We start from the raw sequence: 27,623 nt of genomic DNA, 5'->3' as shown, positions 1-27,623 counted from the left end.
ATCTTAGGACAGTAAGGGCTCTTTTCAGGTCCCTGACAAGGGGAGGCCTAACTTCTCATCTGTCAAGTGAGGAGCCTGCTGGACAGTGTCCCTGTGACCATGAAGCCACTTAGTCAGGCTCTTGTCCAGCCCTTGATGGGTCTTTTCAGTGAGCAGGTGCAGAGCATCTGAGCAGTTTCCCCGGGTGTGTATGAGGTGCCTGCATTGTGCCGGGGGTGAGCGGCCATCTGTCTTGCCTTCCCGAGCAAGCAGCTGCCTGAGGGGAATCAAATGCTCAGCCAGGCCCAGCATGGAGGCGCTGATGTGTGCTGGGTGGGAACTCCCTCATGTTTTCAGGCTCTCTATTGCCCTGCAGTGTTCTGACCACAGGGCTGCCTCTACCTGTCTGAATAGGGTGTATATTTGGCGTCCTCTGGGGACGCACCTGAAGGGGGTGGGGATTACAGGAAAGAATGGCTGGAGATTATGGGAAAGAGGGGCTACCTGAGCAGTAATAGAAGGGGTTCTGGGGCTGAGCAGTCAGGTCAGCTTGGGGTCTGGTCCGGCAGCCATGACGGACATCCAGGTGGTGCACAGAGGCACCAGCATGGCCACTGGGAGCTGCCCACGTGGCAGGCTGAAGATCTGCGTAGGCACAGTGGTGGGGCCCACCACCATCACGGGAGGAGCCATCTGGGCAGGGGGCCAGGTGAAGCAGAGCCTCAGGCTCTCAATAGGCAGGGCCACCTGTCAGGACAGGGACTAGAGAGACTGAAACCTGCAGGCCCTCGGGCTGCCAGGTGTCAGGACCCATCAAGGGGAGTGGGGCTGCTGTCCCCAGACCAGCAGAAGGGGTGACATGGATCCTGGCCAGGCCAGTGGCAGGGACAAGTTTCAGGTGGCTCACGGTCCCCTGGGCAACCTCAAGGCAAGGTGACAGGCCATCCTGTGGCTGCACGGTGCTGGGCGCAGGAGGGACGCCCAGGGCTGCCGGCCTGCCCCTCACCTGCCGAGACACAGACTTAACGCCCTCTCTCCTCTTCATCTTCCCCAGGAGGTGTGGGCTGTCTCTCTTAAACAGGGGACTGCAGCAGAACTGTAACTGGGGTTCACCAAGAGAGAGAATAGCAAAATCTGAGTCTCAAAAGGCTTACTGAAACCAGCACCCTCCCGGCTAGGCCCCTGGGTGCCCTCACCCAGCCATCCCCAGGCCTCATGGAGAAAGCGGGACCCTGTCCCACAGGAGGCAGTGTCCCAGCTTGCCCATCCTCAAGGCTCAGTAACTCATCACCTCTCGACCTTGGAAAATGACAGAGTGGCCCAAGAGTATTCGCACAAGGCCCAGAGATGGGACACGGCATTTGCAGCAGGCAAACTGCACAAGCTTCTCTGTTTTCTGTGCAGGGGTTGACACATGGCCTGCACTTCCCTGGCTGACCAGGACACTTCCCAGCAAAGGGCCTGTGCTTCCCTGCACTAAACTTCTGCTCCACAGCTATGGGAGTCATGTGCTTAGTCACTCAGTCATGTGCGACTCTTTGCGACCCCATGGACAGTAGCCCACCAGGCTCCTCTGTCTGTGGGGATTCTCCAAGCAAGAATACTGGAGTGGGTTGCCATGCCCTCCTCCAGGAGATCTTCCAACCCAGGGATCGACTCCAGGTCTCCCACCTTGCAGGTGGGTTCTTTCAGGTCTGAGCCCTGAGGGAGTCATGGGGCACACAAACCCCTCCCCCCACCTGCCTCCGCCCTGGGCCCATTTGTGCCCTGGCTGGAGGAGAGGAAGGTCCAGCATGTGAGCAGTGTCATCTCTTTCCCCGATGTGACTGCGATCTAAGGGCCCACGGGTCAGTGGTACAGAGTGACTCCTGGCCCCCGGGTATCCTGACCTGATCCCTACTGTGCATCCAGCTCACCTCCATCATCTCACACAGACATCCCCACCGGAGAAAGAGAGGGGGGCAGTGACTTCTTTGTGCTGAGAACGCTTAGGATCTCCCCTCACAACTCCCCAACACAGCACTCAGCACTGGCAGCTCAGGCAGTCATGCTGGTCCCCAGTTCTGTCTTTACACACACCTTTCCCGGCAGGCCAGCCACGGTCCCCGGCGGCCCTGAGGTTGGCACCCACCCTGCCCCCAGGGCCCAGCAGGTACTCCCCTGCCCTTACCTTGCTCAGGACACAGACAGGCGGCTCCTCCATGAGCAGGGTGGTCAGGCAGAGGGAGGTGAGCACATCCTGGTGCACTTTGCTGAATCCATACAGGCTAAGCTGGCAGACGAAGCTCTTCATGCAGTCTGTCTCAAATACCTTGTCTGAGCCCACCCTCTCCATGTTCTCAAAGAGCTCCTCATTGATGCCTACGCAAGTGCCGTCTTCCTCCCACCAGATGGACACAAAGTAGTGACTGTTGATGATGGTCCACCACTTCCTGGGAAAGGGGAGGGAGAGGAGGCTGCCCTCTCCCCCAGGCAGGGCAGCACACTCGGTGTGCAGCCTCTTGAACAAAGGCTCTTCCCTCAAAGCCTGGAAAGTGCTCTCTTCCAGCAGCAGCCTGAAGCTGTGGTGGTCCATGGGCACAGGCTGTGCCAGGGCGACGGAAAGGTCCGCGGGGAAGGTCGCAGCTCCCTGAGCCAAGGGCTGGAGGCCCTGTGTTTGGAAGAAAGGGAGCCCCCCGGAAGCCGGGCACCGCGTCCATCATGGCACTCTCCTTGTCCACGGCCACACGGAGGGTGGTGCATCCCTCCTTCCTGGAAATGGGACAGTGCAATGGCCAGGAGCAGTCCAGGCTCACAAGGGTGCTCGGCCCCTCACCAAAGGCCTCTGCTTGCTCAGGGCTGACATCACAAGGCAGTCATTAAGTGACCTAATAAAGGGCTGGTTTCACCCAGGCTGGTCAGCATGTCAGCCTCCTGGTCCACGCTCATCATGGCAGTGGGCCCCATGACACTTGTGCATGGGCGTGAAGTCCCAGGCTGAGCACTCATGCAAACCGGGCATGGCCTTCTGGTCCTAGAGCCCCAGGGCTGGGCAGATGTGCACTGACAGACATGTGACCCTCAAAGTCAGCCCCTCCTCTGTGTTCATAGGTGCCTTGAGGGTTCGCATGGCACCCTTGCACTCAAGCACAGCCATGTCCAGGGTGGGGGTCCATGGTCAAGGGTACAGCCACCTGGCCCTCTGTGCACTGTCCCTGGCTGGGCAGCCAGTCCCCTACACAGACCCTCTCTGGGCCCTGGCATCGGTCTGCAGGAGCCCCAGGGTGGGGGCTGTAGAGGCTACGGACGAGGTCCCAGGGACACAGGAGGACAGGTTGCCATTCTCTGGGCTCTGCAGCCTGCCCATGTCTACCCCAGGCCGTCCTTGCTCTGCATACCATGGTCCCAGGCACGCGGGAGGGGGTGGTTACCTTGGGCCTTCACACACAGTGTGGCTCTCTTTCCTCTGACTGCCATCCATGGGAACTCCGTCCGGCTCTGTGTCCAGGCTGTGAGAGCTGCCATCCTGCTCTACGGCCTGGTGCTCTAGCATCAAAGAAGCGGCCATGCAGGGTGGCCCACTCCACTAATACCCCCCACCTCAACTCTGCTCCTGGGGTTGAAGATCTTCCCGAGATTTCAAGAATCAGAAATGCCTCTGACCTTCAGGTCTCAGCCATCCGGCCCAGGAGCCTGGCCCAGTGGGTGAGAGAGAGGGCTCGAGTGAGGAGATGCCAAGGTGGGCATGGCTGCCCTGCTGATCCCCAGCTGCCTGGCTTACCCATTCTGAGCCTCTGCTTTCCCACACAGGTAATCCTAGGGGAACCTGCCTCACGGGGTCCTGTGGACTCAGGGGAGATACAGGAGGTGGTGAGGTTCCAGACACTTAAGTCTGCCACGTGGTTATGGCGAAGCGTGCTGTGTCTCACAGCATGTCTGCATCTAAGGGCGCATAAGCACTGATCTGGTCGACCCTGGCTCCGTGCTGGAAGCCTGCCGTCACCAGTGAGGGGTGGGCTTCCTTATCGATTCTTGCAAACTGGGGGCTGAAACACCACCTGAGTTAAATGTCTCTAGACACAGCTCGGGCAAGTTAGATAGAATTGTCCAGTTTTCCCACAGACAGAAGCCCTACTCAGTGTCCTCCCATGTGACCCAGGGATGCCTCAGACCCCTGAAAAGCCAAGTTCCATTTTAGACTGTCTGGGACCCTGCAAACACTCTCCGCTGCCTCCTCAGCTATCAGGATTGTGGCAGGGCACTCCCTGCCAATGGCTGAATCCCTGGGCCCCCCTTTCCTCTCTGTATGTCCTGGCTGTCCCTGCATACTCCTGAGAGATGCTCACCCACCCCTGCTCCCCTCGGCTGCCCGTGGCAGCTTGAGGTTCCCTTTTGTTCTGGCTGAGAGAACTGCCTAGCATCCTGGTCCTCATCTAAAGCAAGACCTGCACAGTGCACATGGAAAATGAAGAACTAGTTTATTGAACAGCTAAAGGGGAGGAAAAGAGTGGACTGGGCTACATTTGTTACATAACAAGCAGGAAAGGCAACACCATTCCAAGTGTCCCCCTGCAGATAGCACAGGCTTGCTCCAGGCTGGTGCCAGGATGGAATGGTGGGTGCAGTGTACATCAGCGGAACCCGGTTTACACAAGGTAGCAGTTGCCCTCTCTCCCCCTCTCCCCTGCTCCTGGGTGACAAAGCTGGGGCTCCTTTTACCCTCTTCTACTCATGGCCATCTTGTTTGTATCACATTTGCTTTTTTCCTTCTGACTCTTAGTTATACCCCAAGCTCCTAGCTAAAAGCATAGGTCCACCGTGCAATGGACAACAAGCCCCACATCTCAACCTGTACACGCTGCTGGACATTCCTAGTCTTGGCACCCTTGTCCAGCGTTCCAGTTTCCAGGCGTGCTTTACGGTTTTCTGCAAGTCAGTATTCCCAGTTATGGTAGAAAAAGTACAAACCGTTTCTTGCTTACTGTGGTGGTTCTGGCAGCAGGAACTACTATGTATATGGAGAAACTGAAGAGGAGATGGCACTGTCCCATGAAGGGGATAGCACTCCAGTGGTTAGGACAGGGGTGTGGTGCTACTGGCTTCTACTTCTGCAACAGAACATGTATGTCTCCAGTACAAGCTTGTAAAAAAATACTTTAACAGAATATACTGTACAGAACTAGGATTTAACACGGTATATTACAACGCTAAAATATTTGTATAAATACTATACAGGCACAGTCACTCCATTAGAAAGGGCTCACCAACGGGGTCAGTAAAAACCCAGAGAGAAATGATGTGCATGGCAGGAGCACGGCCAATCACAGCAGTGTGGGTGCATGTGAGGCCTGAGGCCTAGTTAGGGCCCCTGACCACATCACAACAGGAGTTTCTGAGCTAAGTGGCCAGGCTGGCTTGGTTCAATAATACATTTTTCAATAACACTTTTGATGGGAATTTTCACACTTAGAAAACCAGCTGTGTGGCCATTCCTTCTCGGGCCCAAGCCAGCTCTGAAGGCACCTGCCCACAGGGAGTTGCTTCCTCTATCTCCATATGCTCCATCAGGTCCAAAGCTGCTGATGTGCACCCCACACCACGCTGCATGTTCCAGGCATCTGCCAGCCGCGTGTCCCGTGGTGGTGAGTCACTGGGTAGGCATTGAGTGCAAACAAGGCATGAGATGGAAGTCCCTGGAGACCCAGCTCCAGCTCCAGCTCCAGTTCAGGGTGGGAGGGAGGGGGTGAACGGAGAGGCAGAAAAAGGTGGAAAAGAGGGGGGGGGTCAGGTGCACTCTTGATCTGCCCTGGGAGCATGGTCTAATCTGGCATTTCGATATTTAATTTGGGAGGTGGGAGGACGTACTTCCCAGGGCTCTGGGTGATAACCACCCGGGTCTTCTTTCGAAACATAGGAGCGATCTTAGGAGGTTCTGGAACTGGCGTTTCTTCAGTTTCCTCACTACCTTCATGGTGGAGGTCGTAGGAGATGTTTCCATATTCTCTCAAAAACGGGCAGATTTCAAGCAGAAACTGACAGAAATCCTTGCGAATCCCAAACCACCCTGAAACAGAAGAAATGTACTCTCTCAAACACTACCCTCCCCTGAATCTCAGGTTTCTTTTCTTTCCTGAAGATAAGTTTTTTCTTGTATAATGTACTGCTTTATCCTGATATCTTAGAATGAAGCCTGAGCAAGGCCTCAATACCAACAAGGACCAGAAGGATGCCCTGCAGCTCTGTGGCTCTGTAGCTGGGGGTCCTGGACTGGCAGCCCCCAGGATGTCTCCCTGGGGCCTGTCAGGGATGTGATCTTGGGCCCTGGTCCAAACCTCCTGAACCAGAAACTGTGTGTGTGTGGGGGGGGTGGGGTGGGGTGGGGGGGGGTGGGGTGGGGTCTTGGGACTCTGATGGGTCCTCCAGTTTGAGACCTACTGCCCTAGTGAATCTCAAATGCCTATGGCACCTAGATAATGTCAACCACTCAATCTTCCTGGCCCAGGAGAAAAGCATGTGCAACAAGGAATGTCATCCAAGAAAAGGGTTTCTGTCACCCCTGGAGTCTGGGAAGACAATAGGCATGTGTTGGTCCAGGCCAGGAGGTGGCCTGAGCTCACAGGGCCACCTCAAAGCTCCTTCTCCAAGGCCTGCTCTTCCTGTCTGGGTACCACTAAACCGTCAGGTCAAAGCTGGCTTTCCTCGGGTACAACATCTTGTCACATTAGCTTCCAGATGGGTGTGCTCCAGGGTTACATGCAAAGGAGCTCAACGACTAGTGAGGCGAGGCTCTTATCAAAGAGCACTTCTAAACAGGTATCATCACAGTGGAGAGTGAGAGCGAGCGAGCAGGGCACCACTGGTGAGAGTCAGTGATATCAAGAATGATGCTGCCAAGAGTGAGGAAACAGATCCCAGAGGAAGTCCAGGATTTGGGAGATGATGTGGATTTTCACTGAATTTTCAGGAGACCCTGGCTAGAAGGGATAATGTTTCCTATGTCACAATGAATGAACTCAAGAGAGGCCGCCCGCCATGCTCAGTTCTCCAGTCACAGGGTTAACAGTGCTCCCTTTCCTGGAAGACTCTAGGTCTTCCCCAGTCTCAGCTTCCCCAGGGAAACTCCTTGATTGGGGTCCTCAGGTTCGTTTTTTCATAGAGCAGGGCCACACACACCCATATAGCCACACACCAGACAGAGATGTGCACACCCACCATTCAAGGACTTCCGAAACACTAAGTACATACAGTGGTTTCCGCCTTTCTGTCCGAAGGTAGTTGCCATCAGAGTGATCAAGGAAAGCCAAAGGGGGACAAATATGGGGATACAGGAGAACGCGTTGTGGCCATCCAGCTTATGAACAAGCAGGATCTAAAGAAAAAGAAACAGTCAATGTTCTGTTGATGGAGCGTCTGAAAACAGACCCTGTCTGAAGCCAGGCTACCCTCCCTCATCAGGCCTCCTAAGGGGGAAAGGTCACACCACAGGAAATAATGGAAACCCTCCATTCTGGGGGAAAGGATGAGAAGAGCTTTCACATGGCTCTTCAGGACGAAGCAGAATCCATCCACCTAGAAAATTTCCAACATCTGGCTTGTTATGGGAAACTCTTCCTGGTGTTTTTTTTGGAGGAGTCAACAGTGCCCACTCTCTAATTCTCCACAGGGCTCAAATACCAAAACACCACATCCAACTTTCTTTTTCTAGAAGACAAATCAATATATTCAGATGCTTGGTAGCTGGAAAGGTCCACTTCCCACTGCCAGCCTCCAGATCTCCAAAGAAAGGCAACTCTACTGTCCTGTGCTCCTTCCTAGCCCCATGGGGTGTCATCTGGGGGAGACACAGTCTGCCAGAGAGCTTACCTCAAAAGTAAGGAGTGGCACCACGATGGTCATCCAGCTTAGCGCCATGGTGATGTGTGTCCTCCTCTGCTCTGCGATCACATCCATGGAGCGCAGGAACAGGACAGACCACACGATGTAGTAGAGGACCACCAGACACAGAAAGGACATAAGAATCCACAGGGGGACACACACAACCTGAGGGCAGGAAGAGAGAAGAAAGGTCTTTAGGGGAGGCATGGCTGACTTCATCCTGGATCTCTGCATGTATGTGGGTGCCAGGCCTGGATGTGGCTAGCATGTAAAGAGGACCCACTGCTCCTGGTGGGATCCCTGCAGCCAGGGCTGCCCTCAGGGTGGAGAGCAGCCATTTCCCTGAATCCTGAGCTCACTCAGCTGGCCTGCACTCTGCCCACCTCCCCTCCACCTGCCAGGGGGCAGTAAGGCCGCCCCAGCTCATGAGCATGTCCCCTCTCCCCAGGTACTGCCCATCCTGCTAGGGGTTATGTAGCCAGAGGCTGGGGATCGTGCTCCCTGGCAACTCAGGCTGCCCAGGGGACCCAGGCCCTCCGTGAACTTGCACATTGAGGCCAGGAGGCTTCCCTGCTGCCTCGCCCAGACGGGTTCTGTGTCTGTTGCTGTCATACCAGAAAGACTTCATTTCACCCCCCATATAAGCCCAGAAGATGAGCCCCGGGGGCCTCACCAAGCTCCCTCCATTTGACCTTTTCCCCCTTCTCAATGGCCCCTTGGGTACATCTGTCGTCCCTTTGTTTTCTGTTGTGAAACAGTAAAATTAACTGTTTTCCATTGGTGGCCAGTCCCATGATGGTTCATACACATATGTGTAGATCTGTGGGGCCTTGGGCAAGACAGGGGAGAGCTCCCTCACCATACCACACTCCCTCATGCTCTGTCTCTGCTGTGTCGCCACCTTACCCTCCCCCAGCCCCCAGCAGCCACTACTCTGTCCTCTGACACAACACTTTTGTCTCTTCAAGAGACATGGACTCATATAGCACATCACCTTCTGAAGCTGCCTTCTCCCACTTAGCAGGACATCTCTGAGACGCCTCCAGGCTGTTGTGTGTATCTATCAGTCACTGCTGAGCGGTGTTCCACTGGATGGATGCACCCCAGCCTGTTTATCTGCTCACCCTGGGAAGGAAATGTGGGTGCCTTCCCACTTTGGGTTGTTGCAAATGAAGTTGCTGTAAACACTTGTGCCCAGGTTTTTGTGTGGTTGTACATTTTCATTTCTCCAAGGGAAACACCCAGGATTGGCACTGCTAGGTCACATGGCAACTCTATGTTTAACTTTATAAGAAATTGCCAAGACATTTTCCAGAGCGTCTATCCAGTTTGGCCTTTCTATCAGCAATGGGCAACTGTCCTCGTCCCTTGGGTCCGCCCTAGCACACCTGGTACTGTGGCTATCTTTGCCATTTTGATGAAGGTATTGTGGCACCTCATTCTGGTTTTTATTTGCTTTTCCCTAGTGTTTGAGTGGACTCTGGGAGTTGGTGATGGACAGGGAGGCCTGGCGTGCTGCGATTCATGGGGTCTCAAAGAGTCGGACACACTGAGCGACTGAACTGAATGAACTGAAATGAGTGGGTAATGATGTCCTTTACATGTGCATATTCACCATATGTCTATCTTCTTTGTGAATAGTTGGTTCAAGTCTTCTGTCAATTTTAAAATTTGGTCGCTGAGGTTTTTAGTTTTGAGAGTTCTTTAGATGATTTGGATATATGTCCTTGGTTACACATGTGTTTTATGAGTATTTCCTCCTAGTCTGCAACCTGTTTTTTCATTAATACTTAATCTTGAGCTGCTTTTATGGACCATGTTGTTGGTATCATTTCCGGGAACTCTTCACCTAACTCCAGATCCCAAAGACTGTCTCCTCCTAACAGTTCCTTGGTTTTCACATTTCATTTTTAGACGTAGGACTTAAGCTCATCTCCTGAAAAGGCTGGACTTCCTGCCTGGAGGTTTGCTGTGGTCTTCCTCCTAAAGCACATCTGGGGTCAGACACAGCGGCCTGGCCCTCATGGGTAGAATGTCAGTGAGCAGCCTCACTGGGCTTCTCTTGAACACTGTGGGAAACCTGCAGTCAGGCTGTTTCATCTGCTATGACTTGCACAGCACTGGACAGGAAAAGTTCCTTTGTTTATTTATAGAAAACATGCATAGTTTTTCCTAATCTTTTTTTTTTCTGATTGTACCTTATACTCAAATTGTTGTCTTACTCGGATTTGTGTCCGCCATGGCACAAATTGCGCTCTGAGCCCAATTACCATTCTGCAGATACAGAACCCTAAAGCTGTAAGATGGATGACTGAACAATAGTTTTTATTATGAATGTTTTATCAAAGACTTTAGGAAGAAGTGATAGATCTTATCTTTATTCACTATAAAGGCATCTTTTATTCCCTTATTTTCTTCCTTGTCTCCAAATGAGTATTTTCTTTTTTTCATTATATTTTTTTTACCTTTGTTATTTTTTTTAAAGGTAAATCATGAATTTTTAATAATTTTTTTCCTGTAATTGAGATCTAATCTTACTGCACTGTGGTCAGAAAAGATGACTGGAATGATTTCAATTTTTCTGAATTTACCAAGACTAGATTTATGGGCCAGGATGTGATCTATTCTGGAGAAGGTTCCATGTGCACTTGAGAACAAGGTGAAGTTGATTGTTTTGGGATGAAACGTCCTATAGATGTCAATAAGGTCTAGCTGGTCCATTGTGTCCTTTAAAGTTTGTGTTTCCTTGTTAATTTTCCGTTTAGTTGATCTATCCATAGTTGTGAGTGGGGTATTAAAGTTGAAAAAAATTATTAAAAATTCAAACATATGGAGGCTAAACAACACGCTTCTGAATAACCAACAAATCATAGAAGAAATCAAAAAGAAATCAAAATATGCATAGAAATGAATGAAAATGAAAACACAACAACCCAAAACCTATGGGACAGTGTAAAAGCAGTGCTAAGGGGAAGATTCATAGCATTACAGGCCTACCTCAAGAAACAAGAAAAAAGTCAAATAAATAACCTAACTCTACACCTAAAGCAACTAGAGAAGGAAGAAATGAAGAACCCCAGGGTTAGTAGAAGGAAAGAAATCTTAAAAATTAGGGCAGAAATAAATGCAAAAGAAACTAAAGAGACCATAGCAAAAATCAACAAAGCTAAAAGCTGGTTTTTTGAAAAAATAAACACAATTGACAAACCATTAGCAAGACTCATTAAGAAACAAAGGGAGAAGAACCAAATTAACAAAATTAGAAACGAAAATGGAGAGATCACAAGAGACAACACTGAAATACAAAGGATCATAAGAGACTACTACCAGCAGCTCTATGCCAATAAAATGGACAACTTGGAAGAAATGGACAAGTTCTTAAAGAAGTATAACTTTCCAAAACTGAACCAGGAAGAAATAGAAGATCTTAACAAACCCATCACAAGCAAGGAAATCGAAACTGTAATCAGAAATCTTCCAGCAAACAAAAGCCCAGGACCAGATGGCTTTACAGCTGAATTCTACCAAAAATTTAGGCAAGAGCTAACACCTATCTTACTCAAACTCTTCCAGAAAATTGCAGAAGAAGGCAAACTTCCAAATTCATTCTATGAGGCCACCATCACCCTAATTCCAAAACCAGACAAAGATGCCACAAAAAAAGACAACTACAGGCCAATATCACTGATGAACATAGATGCAAAAATCCTTAACAAAATTCTAGCAAACTGAATCCAACAACATATTAAAACAATCATACACCATGACCAAGTGGGCTTTATCCCAGGAATGCAAGGATTCTTTAATATCCGCAAATCAATCAATGTAATACACCAGATTAACAAATTGAAAGATAAAAACCATATGATTATCTCAATAGATGCAGAAAAAGCCTTTGACAAAATTCAACATCCATTTATGATTAAAACTCTCCAGAAAGCAGGAATAGAAGGAACATACCTCAACATAATAAAAGCTATATATGACAAACCCACAGCAAGCATCACCCTCAGTGGTGAAAAATTGAAAGCATTCCCCCTGAAATCAGGAACAAGACAAGGGTGCCCACTCTCACCACTCCTATTCAACATAGTTTTGGAAGTGTTGGCCACAGCAATCAGGGCAGAAAAAGAAGTAAAAGGAATCCAGATAGGAAAAGAAGAAGTGAAACTCTCTCTGTTTGCAGATGACATGATCCTCTACATAGAAAACCCTAAAGACTCCACCAGAAAATTACTAGAGCTAATCAATGAATACAGTAAAGTTGCAGGATATAAAATTAACACACAGAAATCTCTTGCATTCCTATACACTAACAAAGAGAAAACAGAAAGAGAAATTAAGGAAACAATACCATTCACCATTGCAACAAAAAGAATAAAATACTTAGGAGTATATCTACCTAAAGAAACAAAAGACTTATATATAGAAAACTATAAAACACTGATGAAAGAAATCAAAGAGGACACAAACAGATGGAGAAATATACCGTGTTCATGGATTGGAAGAATCAATATTGTCAAAATGGCTATTCTACCCAAAGCAATCTATAGATTCAATGCAATCCCTATCAAACTACCAACAGTATTTTTCACAGAACTAGAACAAATAATTTCACAATTTGTATGGAAATACAAAAAACCTCGAATAGCCAAAGTAATCTTGAGAAAGAAGAATGGAACTGGAGGAATCAATCTGCCTGACTTCAGACTATACTACAAAGCCACAGTCATCAAGACAGTATGGTACTGGCACAAAGACAGAAATATAGATCAATGGAACAGAATAGAAAGCCCAGAGATAAATCCACGAACCTATGGTCACCTTATCTTCGACAAAGGAGGCAAGGATATACAATGGAAAAAAGACAACCTCTTCAACAAGTGGTGTTGGGAAAACTGGTCAACCACTTGTAAAAGAATGAATCTAGAACACTTTCTAACACCATACACAAAAATAAACTCAAAATGGATTAAAGATCTAAATGTAAGACCAGAAACTATAAAACTCCTAGAGGAGAACATAGGCAAAACACTCTCCGACATAAATCACAGCAGGATCCTCTATGACCCACATCCCAGAATATTAGAAACAAAAGCAAAAATAAACAAATGGGACCTAATGAAACTCAAAAGCTTTTGCACAACAAAGGAAACTATAAGCAAGGTGAAAAGACAGCCCTCAGATTGGGAGAAAATAATAGCAAATGAAGCAACAGACAAAGGATTAATCTCAAAAATTATACAAGCAACTCCTCCAGCTCAACTCCAGAAATATAAATGACCCAATCAAAAAATGGGCCAAAGAACTAAACAGACATTTCTCCAAGGAAGACATACAGATGGCTAACAAACACATGAAAAGATGCTCAACATCACTCATTATCAGAGAAATGCAAATCAAAACCACAATGAGGTACCATCACACGCCAGTCAGGATGGCTGATACCCAAAAGTCTACAAGCAATAAATGCTGGAGAGGGTGTGGAGAAAAGGGAACCCTCTTACACTGTTGGTGGGAATGCAAACTAGTACAGCCGCTATGGAAAACAGTGTGGAGATTTCTTAAAAAACTGGAAATAGAACTGCCATATGACCCAGCAATCCCACTTCTGGGCATACACACTGAGGAAACCAGATCTGAAAGAGACACGTGCACCCCAATGTTCATCGCAGCACTGTTTATCATAGCCAGGACATGGAAGCAACCTAGATGCCCATCAGCAGACGAATGGATAAGGATAAGGATAGCTGTGGTACATATACACCATGGAATATTACTCAGCCATTAAAAATAATTCATTTGAATCAGTTCTAATGAGATGGATGAAACTGGAGCCCATTATACAGAGTGAAGTAAGCCAGAAAGATAGAGACCATTACAGTATACTAACACATATATATGGAATTTAGAAAGATGGTAACGATAACCCTATATGCAAAACAGAAACAGAGACAGAGATGTATAGAACAGACTTTTGGACTCTGGGAGAAGGCGACGGTGGGATGTTTCAAGAGAACAGCATTGAAACATGTATATTATTTAGGGTGAAACAGATCACCAGCCCAGGTTGGATGCATGAGACAAGTGCTTGGACCTGGTGCACTGGGAAGACCCAGAGGGATCGGGTGGAGAGGGAGGTGGGAGGGGGGATCGGGATGGGGAATACATGTATATCCATGGCTGATTCATGTCAATGTATGACAAAAACCACTACAATACTGTGAAGTAATTAGCCTCCAACTAATCAAAAAAAGAAAAAAAAAGAAGAAAAAAAAAAGGTAAATCATGTTCATCACAGAAAATGTCTTGTGTACAAAAGTACCCAACAAGCAGTGGGGGACGGGATCCCAAACCCTGGCAAGACCTCATCTCACAGAGTCAACATAAGTCTTCTACCTTTTCTCTCATCTTCTTACTATGTGTTACTAGTTGAAAGTGTGCTGTATTCTCTAATTTGCAGCTTGCCGAGAATGGATGGAGACATTTACGTGTGTGTGCGCGTGTGTGCGTGTGTATAACTCCATCCATTCTCCTACCTATGTATGCACAATCAGTTTTAATCAAACACCCATTCATGGAAGTCAGAGGTCACTAGCGTGACTTAGACTTCATCCCTGGCAGAAGTATAAAGAGGCACAGTTTTTTTGAAAAAGGAGTTGGCAGTGCAGCTTGTATTTCAAAATCTCAAAAAGCTCTTACTCTCTGGGCCAGTAATACTGTTTTTGGAGTCTTTCCTAAAAAAAAGCAATGAAAAAAAAAAGGCAAGATTTACCTACACAAAATTATATGCTGTAGCATGATTTATAATTGTAAAAACACTGGTAACAAGTTCAATATTCAGAAATAAGAGGACAGTCTGGTAAATGTATTTGAAGAATATTTTGTTATCAATTAAACTTTCAAAGTTATGCATATAAAGAGCATTTATTTACATGGAAAAATGCTTATGACACAACATTAGGACAACAAAGCAGGATACCAAATTATAAATGCAGTATGATCTCAATTATCCTTATGAAACAATAAACCCCCAAACAAGGAAACAAAAACCACTAACCATGTTATCTACCAGTGGGTTATGGGTGATTATTATTCTATTACCTATGTTTATCTGTCTTTTCCAAGATTTCTAAGATGAACATGAGTTTTATAATAAAAAAATGTTTAAAGATTTAAAAAGTTACATACAAGCCAGGGCCAGTGAATGATCTTGTCCAGTCTTAAGGCAATGAATATAAACTGGAGAATGTTGACAGAACACAGGATTTCTAACTAAAAATGAAGAGAAGAATCAGTTAAACAAAGTAACAGTTTTATTCAATACAACAGTTGCTTGGTTAACATTTTAAAAAGGCAATGCAAATTATAACGCAGCAAAAGTTTTATTACATCACACTTGGAATCTCCTGATTTTCAGCAGAGAGGAGCAAAGCAGTTCTATGCCAAGGAGAAGCCTTGTGTCCTGTCCTCTCTGCTCGGTGGCTGCTTGGCCCTTTAAGCTCGTCCACGTAGTGACCTGTTTCCAGGCTTGCAATCTAGAGGCAGTCTTTGCTGGACTCCCCAGCTCCCTTCCTGGCCCTGACCACAGGCATCTATGTTAGGATGGTTCCTAACCATCACTGTCCTGCCTTCTTCTTGTGTTGGGACTCTGCCTGCACCCCACACTTTCCTTTCTGGATCCTGGGGGACCTTGTCACATCAAGATGCCATTCATGGATGCTTTACTGCATCTTGAACCCTGCCATGCCATGGATGCTTCCTGCAAGCACATGTTCAACCCATCTCCATTAGACACAAAATGACCCCAAGACCAAATGAACCCACACTTCTCTTGATCCAGTAACCCTACCAGCCCTAGTTCTTTCTTTCCATCACCACAGAGCTTTGTGAGACACCATGGACATTCGAGTCTCCATGGCCTCCCCTGCCACTCCAAGCTCCAGGGTCCACTGTGCACTGGCCTCTGTCCCCGCAACCACCTGGAAATTGCTTTCCTCCAGGTCCTCAGTCACTTCTGCAGCCTTGGGGACACTGCCACTGGCACCCAACTGGGCGCTGCCACACCAAGTGACACTGCCCACCACTCTTCCCTCGTTGAGGAACCCAGTGTGTCGTCTCGCCAACCTACTGGTCTCTGAAACTTCCCTGTCAGGTGCCTTTTCCTGTTTTTAAATGGTGATGGCCCCTGAAGTCTGCCTTCTCTACCCACTGGAGAGACACAGACACAAACATGCATGCTTTCTTGACTCTGTTGCTTCATTCTGGGTGGGGAGCAGAGTCAGTCTCCACACCTTTGGCAGGCACACCCTCTTCCTGCTCGCTTCTGCAACCTCCGTCTCCACTGCAGCCTTCCTGCCAAGGCCCAGAGTTGGCTCTCCCTGAGGCACTTCAGTTGAAGGCCATCCCCTAGGGAGTCGATCATTCCCCACACCTGGCCTCCTTCACCCTGTGCCATAGCTTCCCATAGCCTCCTGTTTCACCGGGAGCCACCACAGCCTGGATTCCCCAAATCAGGACACGGGTGCACAGCTGCATTCCCTTCCCCATGCTCTAAGCTCAGTCACTGCCTGTGTCCTCCACCATGCAGACTTCTCTAGGGTCCCTAGCCCAGTCTCTGTCCCAGTGCCCCACAGGTGGCCCTCCTGCTGGCTCCAGCACTTGCTGCTCTTCAACAGCTCACCACCACCCACAGAACGAAAATCACAGGACACTACCCAACCTGGCCCAGGGCTGCCCCAAAGCTCCCAGTTCCCTGGGCAGTTAGGGAACTGTCAGTTAGTCAGCCATTCCTTCCAAGGCCTATGGGCTAAAAGAAGCATTTAATGGTTCCACTGATTTAAGTCATTAGATCTAAAAGGAATACTGATGTCCTACGTAGCCCCCTGTAGATTTTTGCACAGCACTGCCTTCATCACAGAGAAAGTCAACATCCTAGACTCTTCTATGACACCACTGAAATGAATATAGTGTGACCTAACAATAAAATCCAAACTATGTGGAGCTAGTAGTTCACTGTGTGTCCCCACAGATGTCAGGGATCACTGCTTCTCCCTCAAAAATGCCCAATATCCCATGGTGCCCTGTGAGCACCCTGTGATGCCCTGGACAGCTGGGCACCACCTTGAAGACTAAGGACTGGCCCTTAGTCAGCCCAATCCCTCTCTACAGCCTGCCCACTTCTCCCTAGTTCCTTCATTTACACTTTATGCTCCAGGCATTTTTTTGTGGAAAAATACAAATAATGTAAAACTTACCATCTTAATTCTCTTTAAGGGTACAGTTTAACAGTATTAAGAAATATATTCATATTACTACCATATGACTATGGCTGTGAAACCATCACCACTTTCCATCTCCAGGACTCTCTGCATCTTGCAAAACTATGCTCCAGTCAAATCTGAGCCACTGGTTCACTCAACATAACAGACTTTCTTCTACGTCTATGGCTTCTTATGTGTTACTTCCTCTGCCTGAAAAATACCATCCCCTTTCCTATCTGCACAGGGCACCCTGCCACACCCTGACTCCTCCTGCATGACCCTGGGGGAGCCTAGGCCCACTAACCCCTAGCCAACGAGTACTCCTCTTCCTGGGACACAAGAACCAAGAGGGGGCTCAAGTCTTGGCACGTGGTTTCTTCTCACAGGTAGATTGCAAAGAGTGTGACCCTATGAGCGACATATTTTCTAGAACTCTGCATTAGGAAAATATGGTTTTATGCCTAGTATAGTTGTAGCCCTGGTATATGCTTTCATTTTCTAAGAAACAAAGTTCCAAATTTTTAGCTTTCTTTAATCTCTTCCTCAGCTCCCATCCAACAGTATTTACATAACTTTCTCAGTGCTTTTCAACCTGGATAATGCTGCTTGCCTGGGGAGGAGCTAGGAAATGTGCACAGAACCTACTGGATGTGACAATAACCTGTGGGAGCACATCCACTAGTGCTTACTAGGCAGACATCAGCAGTAAGTGACCTGAAATGCAGGGGACAGTCCTGCTCAAGAAGACATTTCCTATCCCAAAGGCCAACAGCATATCCAGCCCCCACTGAGAAACACTGCCCCAAATAGGCAAAATCTAGCAAGTTTAATGTCAGTGATTTTGTTTAATATACAAATGATTTTTAAACCGTGGTATTGTTACTTCATTTGCTCAGATAATACAAAAGAATGTGAAGCAAGAGAGGCATAAGGTGGAAAGGTAAGTGTGACTGGCTGGAAATGGTACCTTCAACAAATACTGGAAATACAATTTGGGGGAAGTGAGGTAGGAGCCTGGAGCTTATATGGAAATCAGAGTTGAGAAATGCAGATTCAGGAAGTGAAAACACAGAAGTGGCAGTGGAGGCAGGAAGTGTGAACAAGTCCATTCAGAGGAAGTGTGCACAGGGAGGACAGAAAATGCCCAAGGTTAGGATCATGATGCTGGGAAAGACTGAAGGCAGGAGGGGATGACAGAGGATGAGATGGTTGGATGGCATCACTGACTCGATGGACATGAGTTTGAGCAAGCTCTGGGAGTTGGTGATGGACAGGGAAGCCTGGCATGCTACAGTCCATGGGGTTGCAAAGAGTTGGACACAACTGAGTGACTGAACTGAGGATCCTAAGAAACAGTGACTTGTGAGGAATAGATGGAAGAAGAATTCAGTGAAGAAGCTGAATACAGGCTGAGGTAGCTAGATTGGTGTAGGGACCCAGAGTGTCAGGAGCTGCACAGTGGTCAGCGAGATGAGGGCTCCAAAGGCCTCCAGATGAGGCTGCAGGACACGGGGGCGGGGTGGTGGTGGTGGTGCAGTGCCAAAGCAGGCAGTGTGGCTGTAGTACTTGGTCATTTAATCAAAAAAATAGTCTAGGTATTGCTGTGAGGGTACTGACTTTAACTAAAGGAGATTCCCCTCAATGGTATGGCTAGATCTCATCCAATCAGCTAAAGGGCCTTAGGAGCAAAGACCACTGTTTTCTGGAGAGGGAGAAATCCTGCTGAATCTCCAGCCCCCATAAGCACGTGAGCCAGCACCTTCCAATAAGCCTCCTATGTGAACACCTATCTACATATCTGCATCTACATCTCCATCTGCATCTATCCTATTGGGCCTGTTTCTCAGGAGAAGCTGGCTGATCCAGGTGGACAGGGAAAAAGACATGAAGCAGGAAGAAGCCTGATGGCCTGAGTAAAAAACCAATGTTTAAGTCAAGAAAGAGAAACACGACTATTTCCATTGTCTTTCATTTCCTTATATACCACGACCTAGCATTAGTGATCAACCTCTTCTTCACGGTAACTGATCAAAAGATTCTGATTTTTAAAACCTTCCTAAATATATGAAATCTTACCTCCAGCGACCTGTCATGGCGAAAGCCCCAAACACAAGCTGCCACAGACACGGGAGAAACGAAGAAGAGTGGCATGAAGACCAGGAGCCAGAAGTGGCTTCCTCTCTCAATTCTGTCGCACACCAGCACTTCAAACATCAGCAGCAGCAAGTGGATGCCCACTGCAATTAGCATGGCTTTGAACTCCACACACGTTTCCCCTTCTGCTCTAAAGAGGGACAGAAGAAGAAGAAGAAAAAAATATCCTCAGTTCAGAATCTCCATAGTGAGCAAGCAGCCCAGCACACCAACTTACATGGATACTCTGGATTGTATTTGTAAATCTGACAAAAGGCAAAGGGAAATCAGGTAGAAAGCTAAGTTAACATTCCTCTTTAAGGGGCAATCTTTCAAACATCAAAGAACTACTACATAACAAGAAATGAACACTTACAACCAAACCAGACTTAAGAGTTTTAACTGAATATTCTCAGAAGCAATACCACAGTTGTTATTCCCTGACGGTGTACATTAACATTTTTGTTCATAAATTTAAAGTCAACTACTTCCAAGATTATTTAAGCTAAAACCATGTAGATCACATTTCATGCAATACAATAAAAAAACTCTATCGTTTTATTGCATAAGTGTATGTTATATTTCAAGAAAATATAGCAACTGTTGTTAGGTGCTATTTTAAAATGCAAATAAAATTATGAATGTTATTTTCCTTCCTATTCCATTAGGATAAACTAACACCTGCAGATGCTAAAGAAGAACCATTAAAACTATTCTTTAAATCAGTTTAAGCTGCTTACGGATCATGCATGGACTTAATAGGGTAACAATTAAAAACTAATAAGGCCACTAATTAGGAAAATGGTTAAAAATGCATCTGCAAGGCAAACAATGCACCTAATTCAACATACAGGTGAACATCTGTGATGCATCATGTTGGTGTGACTTTAGGACACAGAGAAAATGAGGTCAGAAGTTATGTTCTGTAAGACCCAACAATGTTCCACTGGACAATGTTGATGCTAGAATGACCATGTCTATACATTCAGGACATTCAACTACACACATACAATTCCTTTTCTTAAGGGAATTTTGAAAGGTATCTTAAACCAGGTCAAATAGTTTCTAAACAACTAGTGGAACTTAAACTGTTTAGCAATTTCACTTTTCATTTTTGGAGTAGCAAAGGTTGTTGTTCAAGTCACTAAGTCATGTCTGACTCTTTGTGACCCTATGGACTGCAGCATGCCAGGCTCCTCTACCCCACTATCTCCTGGAGTTTGCTCAAACTTATGTCCATTGAGTTGGTGATGCTATTTAACTGACATTAGAAAAGACCCTGATGCTGGAAAGATTAAAGGCAAAAGGAGAAGGGGGCAGCAGAGAATGAGCAAACATTAGATATCTGAAAATATCTCATAAAAAAAAAAGATCTGTGGCCACACATGTAATCTTAAAGAAAAAATCTAAGAATCTAAGAATTTTAAAAAATCTAAGTCCCCCATCTGCTAAGGCTCTCTGTGTGGCTATTTTCAAGTTCTTAGGTACATATGTGGTAAGATATTTTAGATGATCTAAATCTTATTTTTAAAATTCATAATGAAGATTTAAACAAGTTGAGATGGTCCCAACTTATACACTCTTCTCATATGAGCAGCTGCATGTGTCCCCCTCTTCTCTCCCCACCTGCCTACTGGGCACTGTCACTTCTTATCTGCCTGGTGATGGTTTAGAATAGCCCTCTCCAAGTCTCCCCTTTTCCTTTCCAAAGTGGCAGACTTTGCAAGGGAGAGCAGAGAGACTCTTGTGGGCCCCAGCAGCAGCAGCAGGGTGTGCACTGGAGTTAAGCCCATGACAGGAACTTGGACCCACTGAGGCATCCAAGAAGGTGTGAGGGGAGGGGGTGAAGGTAAAGAGTACACCTCTTCCTGGCCCCCAGGAGTCAGGAATAGCCAGGAGCTATTCTCCTTCACAGCATCTGGGTCTCATCTTTTCCAGTCTCAGGGCCTCACTGTGTCCTGGTCAAGCTGCTTCTCCCACACCACTAACAGGCCTAAAATCCCAGGACTAGGAGATTGGGTAAGGGGAGACCCAGTTCCAGGATTAATGGAGAAGGATATATCCCTGATGGCCAAAACTAGAACTTTGATTTGTAGAACTGCTCCTACAAACATGATGGTTCCATACTTCCTTGTCTAGCATGGTGTAACAGTTCTATATTTTGGATGCATTTTAGATTACATAAGCTTTTGTGGGCTGGCTAGGAACTTAAGTACCTAAAGTAACAGTGCTTTTGTTTAACAATGGCTATCAAACACTTAATTTTTAAAAAACTTAGAACAGAAATGAGCTTGCTTGTATTATAGCTCTTCTAAAACCTCTGAAAGGTAGAAAAGAAAATGCTCCTTACTTTATGATAAGTGAAAAACAAGATAATCCCCCCTGTACCTGCCCAGTGTAGAGACCAACAGGTTTTATAAAGCAGTATTACCGATACTGGGGATTTCGTGCCCAGACTCCAGTTCCAACTGAGGCTCCAACAATGACCATTAACTTCCACAGCCATATTGGAGCAAAAACAGCCCAGTAACTCCACTGAATGATGCCATCTAGACGAAGGGCCAGCAACACAGAGAACAGCAGTAGACAGGCATAGATGAGGAATTTACTAGGAGAAAAACAAAACAATTAAAGAAGATTCACATTACAAATAAGCGATATTAAAATGAGGTATGATAACAGCATTACTTTTTAGCATGTGAAAAGAATCACCAATTCAATAATCATATATTGAAAATTCTATGTAGAAAACATACTATTGTTAGAGAATAAGAGAAATATAAAGAAGACTAAAACAAGTTCCCTGCTTTCCAGGGCTTCCTGGTAAGACAAGTCCATACAGGAACATATATAACATGCATATGTCAGAATGATTCTATGGGTAGAATGTGATGGCAGCCCACAGAGGAAACATGGATTCTGTCTGGGGGGACTGGGAAGCACAGAAGTGATAAGCCTGAAGCTGGTCTGGAGGACACATGGAAAGCTACCAGGCAGGAAAGGATATGAGATAAGGAAGCATTCCAAGCAGAAAGAACTAGCCATCAAGACATGGAGACTGAAAAAAGCTGACAGTTCAAGATATGGTCAAGTTCTGTCACTAATTATTTGATTCTATTTTTAAAAAGTAGCCACCTGCCATATTCATATACAGTAATATTTTAATCCATGCGTTAGTCTTTTGGTGACTGAATTATACACATAGATACACTCATATTTTATATAAAACAGACTTCATGAAGAGGATGTTTTAAAAATATTAATTAGAAATTACATTGTTAAGGACTTCTACTTACAACTTTGGTAGAATAAGAGGAATGGAGTTAAACTTCCCACCTTAAAAAGAAACTGGATGAAATATATGAAACAACAGTTTTCAAACACTGGGCAACAGGCAGTGAAGGACCATGATGGCAGAAAGAAATTTTTAAAAAAAGGAAATAAACTCTATCAATGCCCCAGCTGACTGCCTGGAGGCAAATTCCAGACTGCAGTAAGAAGGCAGTTAAAATCTAACCCTATTGTCAATTACATCAAATGTAAATGTTCTCTGTGTGTGTGAAAGTTGCTGAGTCATGTCCAACTCTTTGCGACCCCATGAACTGTAGTCCACCAGGCTCCTCTGTCCATGGAATTCTCCAGGCAAGAATACTGGAGCAGGTTGCCATTTCCTACTTCAGGGGATCTTCCTGACCCAATGCTTAGTAGAAAATATCTCAAATCAACAATCTATGATCCACCTTAAGAAACTAGGAAGAGAAGGAAATTTTTAAAACACGAATGGAACTCAATAATAAATATATACACAAATATCAATGAACTACATAAGAAAGATGTTGGAGAAAAATCAATGAAATTAAAAGCTGGTTCTTTAAAAAGATTAAAAAAAAAGCAGAGACATTACTTTGCTGACAAAGGTCCATCTAGTCAAAGCTGTGGTTTTTCTAGTAGTCATGTATGGATGTGAGAGTTGGACTGTAAAGAAAGCTGAGCACCAAAGAATTGATGCTTTTGAACTGTGGTGTTGGAGAAGACTCTTGAGAGTCCCTTGGACTGCAAGGAGATCCAACCAGTCCATCCTAAAGGAAATCAGTCCTGAATATTCTTTGGAAGGACTGATGCTGAAGCTGAAACTCCAATACTTTGGCCACCTGATGTGAAGAACTGACTCACTGGAAAAGACCCTGATGCTGGGAAAGATTGAAGGCAGGAGGAGAAGGGGACGACAGAGGATGAGGTGGTTGAATGGCATCACCAACTCAATGGACATGAATTTGTGAAGGCTCCTGGAATTGGTGATGGACAGGGAAGCCTAGCGTGCTGCAGCCCATGGGGTTGCAAAGAGTTGGACACGACTGAATGACTGAACTGAGCTGATAGTGACAGGGTAACAGGCAGGAAGGCCGGGGTCTCCAAACGGAGGAAATAGGCTGCAAGTGTCAGACATTTTTCTCTCTCTTAAGCAGCAGGAGGAAACAAACTAGTGATATTTTTTTTTTCTCTATACAAATTTAAAAGGAGGTTTCTCTTAAAATACTGTGTTGCCATAATGACACCTGGTTTCACTTGAAGTTAACTATTCTCAAACCTTGAGTTAACCAATGCATTTTTCTTATGGAAATGTTTGTCTTAAGCTATGTTAATGTACTATGCATTTAACCCAGACTCCATCTTCAAGTTCTGCCTAATGGCTCAGAACCTACTTGACAAACCATTATGTTATACTCAGATATTGTTCCCCTAATCTATGTAAATGAAACTATTTGTATGGTAATCTGCCCTTCTACAAGATTCAAGTCAATCGTTTTATGGCCCGGGATGAATTGTCTGGTGCCAAGATTATCCCAAAATACATCTTATGGATGAGGGGCCTGGTGCCATTCTGAGTTTTAAGACATTCCTTTCTTTCATTAACAGACTGCTAGTGACTTTGGGCTCCAAAATCACTGCAGATGGTGATTGCAGCCATGAAATTAAAAGATGCTTACTCCTTGGAAGGAAAGTTATGACCAACCTAGATAGCATATTAAAAAGCAGAGACATTACTTTGCCAACAAAGGTCTGTCTAGTCAAGGCTATGGTTTTTCCAGTGGTCATGTATGGATGTGAGAGTTGGACTGTGAAGAAAGCTGAGTGCCGAAAAATTGATGCTTTTGAACTATGGTGCTGGAGAAGACTCTTGAGAGCCCCTTGGACTGCAAGGAGATCCAACCAGTCCACCCTAAAGGAGATCAGTCCTGGGTGTTCTGTGGAAGGACTGATACTGAAGCTGAAACTCCAATACTTTGGCCACCTCATGCGAAGAGTTGACTCACTGGAAAAGACCCTGATGCTGGGAGGGATTGGGGGCAGGAGGAGAAGGGGACAACAGAGGATGAGATGGCTGGATGGCATCACTGACTCGATGGACATGAGTTTGAGTAAACTCCGGGAGTTGGTGATGGACAGGGAGGCCTGGCGTGCTGCAATTCATGGGGTCGCGAAGAGTCGGACACAACTGAGTGACTATACAACATCCAGCTGAAGACTAGCAGGAGTGTACTCTTTCTGCCCCCTTTTGATGCCTATGTCAGAAGCTTTCTCTATCTCCTTTATACTTTAATAAAACTTTATCACACAAAAGCTCTGAGCGATCAAGCCTCATCTCTGGCCCCGGATTGAATTCTTCTCCTCCAGAGGCCAAGAATCCTGGTGTCTTTTTGTGGGTCAGCAACAACCTTTCAATAGCTAGAGTGATCAGGAAAAAAACAATAGACATGAATTACTAATACCAGGAATGAAAGGAGGGACATCATGACAAATCCTACAGGCATTAGAAGTGGAAATTATGAACAGCTTCAAGCAAGCAAATTTCTTGAAATAAATATATTATTAAAGTTCACATAAAGGGTAAGGACCGGCCCGAAGGCCCTGAGAGCAATCGGAGGGAGCTCTTTTAAACTGTGGGATAGCAAGGGAGAAAATTAACCAGCCGGAACACACTGCCGGCCGTTCGCAAAACAAAGGGACTGAGAAACTCCAGAGAAGAGCCGGCCCATCCCCACTGGAGGTAGGAGGCAGAGAGGAGGGGAAAGGGGCAAACTCAGCCCCAGAGAAGCCACCCTCTCCCACACAACAGGCCCCTGGTTTCTATCTAAAGACTTCCTGAGACCCGACCGGCGGCGCGCGCTGGGGCCGCGGAGGGAAAAGGTGCGCCGTACCCGGGGAGAGTGCACCCAAGCCCCTGGCTGCCTGAACCGCTCAGGCTGGGGAAGGCACAAAACGCAGGCGCAACCGAATCCGCGCTTTTGTGGAGTACCCGAAAACTGGAACCGCACTCAACACAGGGCCAGCTCCATATAGAGCAGCCGGGAGCCTGAGCAGTGTAGAAGGGAAAGCACAGACACCCATGAGCGGGTCAAAGGGGAAAGCACAGACACCCGTGAGCGGGGCAAACCCAGTGTGGCCGGAACACTGTGAGTGCTATCCACACACAGTGATATCTGTCTGCAGCGCCCCGCCCTCCCCATAGCAGGACTGAACTGAACTAGTGAACCTAAATAAGAGATCACCTCCGCCCGCCTGTGTCAGGGCGGAAATTAGACACCGAAGAGACTGCAAACAGAAGCCAAATAAACAAAGGGAACCGCTTCAGAAAGGACTGGTGCAATAGATTAAAATCCCTGAAGGTAACACTGACTACACCAGGAAGGGGCCTATAGATATTGAGAAGTGTAAGCTGGAAAGAGGCGCTATCTGAAATTGAACTGAACCTACACTGACCGCAACAGCTCCAGAGAAATTCCTAGATATATATGTATATTTTTTTTTAAAAAAAATTTTTTTCTTTCCTTTTTTTATTTTTATTATTATTATTTTATTTATTTTTTCTCTTTTATTTTCTTTTAAAATTCCCTATTACTCCCCCATTACTCCTCAACTTTCATTTTCATATATTTTTACGATTTTTTTAATTAGGGGGAAAAAATTTTTTTTTCTTTTTTTCTTTTTCTTGTTTTTCTCTCCTATTTCCTTTTAAAGTCCTCTAATACTCCTCTATTATTCCTTAATTTTCATTTTCATTTCACTATAACCTTGCAAAAAAAAAAAAGAGAGAAGCCCTATTTTTAAACCGAACTTCATATATATTTCTAAATTTTTTTTGTTTTTGTTTTTGTTTTTAAATATTGTATTTCAAAGAGTCTAACCTCTACGCCAGATTTTTAATCTTTGTTTTTCAGTATGTGATATAAATTTTGGACATTTAAGAATCCAATATTCAGTTCCCATTTCTATTCAGGAGTGTGGTGATTACTCTCTCCCACTTTTGACTCTCTGTTTTCTACCTCAGAACACCTCTATTTCCTCCTTTCCCCTTTCTCTTCTCAATCCAATTCTGTGAATCTTTGTGGGTGTCTGGGCTACGGAGAACACTTTGGGAACAGATAACTGCGTAGATCTGTCTCTCTCCTCTTGAGTCCCCCCTTTTTCTCCTCCTGCTCACCTCTATCCCCTTCCTCCCTCTCCTATTCTTCATGTAACTCTGTGAACCTCTCTGGTTGTACCTCACGGTGAAGAATCTTTTCACCATTAACCTAGAAGTTTTATTATCAGAGCTGTATAGTTGGAGAAGTCTTGAGACTATTGGAAGAATAAAACTGAAATCCAGAGGCAGGAGACTTAAGCCTAAATCCTGAGAAAACCAGAAAACTCCTGACTACACAGAACATTAAGGAATAAGAGACCAGCCAAGAGCCTCCATACCTACACCAAAACCAACCACCACCCAAGAGCCAATAAGCTCCAGAACAAGACATACCACACAAATTCTTTAGCAACGCAGGAACATAGACCTGAGTGCCAACATACAGGCTGTCCAGAAGTCACATCTAACACATAGACCCATCGCAAAACTCATTACTGGACACTCCATTGCACTCCAGAGAGAAGAAATCCATTTCCACGCACCAGAACACTGACACAAGCTTCCCTAACCAGGAAACCTTGACAAGCCAATCATCCAACCCCACCCACTGGGTAAAATCTCCACAATAAAAAGGAACCACAGACCACCAGAATACAGAAAGCCCACTCCAAACACAGCAGTCTAAACAAGATGAAAAGGCAGAGAAATACCCAACAGGTAAAGGAACATGAAAAATGCCCACCAAGTCAAACAAAAGAGGAGGAGATAGGGAATCTACCTGAAAAAGAATTTAGAATAATGATAATAAAAATGATCCAAAATCTTGAAAACAAAATGGAGTTACAAATAAATAGCCTGGAGACAAAGATTGAGAAGATGCAAGAAATGTTTAACAAGGACCTAGAAGAAATAAAAAAGAGTCAATTAAAAATGAATAATGCAATAAATGAGATCAAAAACACTCTGGAGGGAACCATGAGTAGAATAAC

At 45.9% G+C, this 27,623-nt stretch overlaps 2 protein-coding genes across 2 annotated transcripts in view; both read right to left on the bottom strand.

Moving 5' to 3' along the window:
• Positions 1 to 519: 519 nt before the first annotated feature.
• Positions 520 to 2,855, bottom strand: LOC139033458 (heat shock transcription factor, X-linked-like). Its single transcript, XM_070462651.1, has 3 exons — positions 2,014 to 2,855; positions 986 to 1,113; positions 520 to 726 (listed from the first exon to the last, which is right to left on the bottom strand). The coding sequence occupies exons 1-3, from the start codon at positions 2,552 to 2,554 to the stop codon at positions 520 to 522; spliced, it is 876 nt and encodes a 291-aa protein (XP_070318752.1). The 5' UTR covers positions 2,555 to 2,855.
• A 1,562-nt stretch (positions 2,856 to 4,417) lies between these two features.
• TMEM185A (transmembrane protein 185A) overlaps positions 4,418 to 27,623 on the bottom strand; it is a 51,174-nt gene continuing 27,968 nt past the window's right edge. The window contains exons 2-7 of the mRNA XM_070462665.1: positions 21,661 to 21,837; positions 19,173 to 19,380; positions 15,025 to 15,108; positions 7,822 to 7,998; positions 7,204 to 7,327; positions 4,418 to 6,022 (exon numbers count right to left, since the gene is read on the bottom strand). Of these exons, the coding sequence (XP_070318766.1) occupies positions 5,778 to 6,022; positions 7,204 to 7,327; positions 7,822 to 7,998; positions 15,025 to 15,108; positions 19,173 to 19,380; positions 21,661 to 21,837 (1,015 nt within the window). The 3' untranslated portion in view covers positions 4,418 to 5,777. The remainder of the gene's footprint in view (positions 6,023 to 7,203; positions 7,328 to 7,821; positions 7,999 to 15,024; positions 15,109 to 19,172; positions 19,381 to 21,660; positions 21,838 to 27,623) is intronic.

The sequence above is a fragment of the Odocoileus virginianus genome, unplaced genomic scaffold (assembly GCF_023699985.2).
Source record: "Odocoileus virginianus isolate 20LAN1187 ecotype Illinois unplaced genomic scaffold, Ovbor_1.2 Unplaced_Scaffold_7, whole genome shotgun sequence".
Lineage (NCBI taxonomy): Eukaryota > Metazoa > Chordata > Mammalia > Artiodactyla > Cervidae > Odocoileus > Odocoileus virginianus.
Note: the sequence above shows the minus strand (reverse complement) of the source record. Positions and strands in the feature narration are given on the sequence as shown.

Coding starts and splice junctions, on each gene's coding strand:
- LOC139033458 (XM_070462651.1), bottom strand. CDS start 2,554: ATGGACCACCACAGCTTCAGGCTGCTGCTGGAAGAGAGCACTTTCCAG. Junction 1,114..2,013: donor CCAGCATGACTGCCTGAGCT/GCCAGTGCTGAG, acceptor TTTGAGACTCAG/ATTTTGCTATTCTCTCTCTT. Junction 727..985: donor TTAAGTCTGTGTCTCGGCAG/GTGAGGGGCAGG, acceptor CTGTCCTGACAG/GTGGCCCTGCCTATTGAGAG.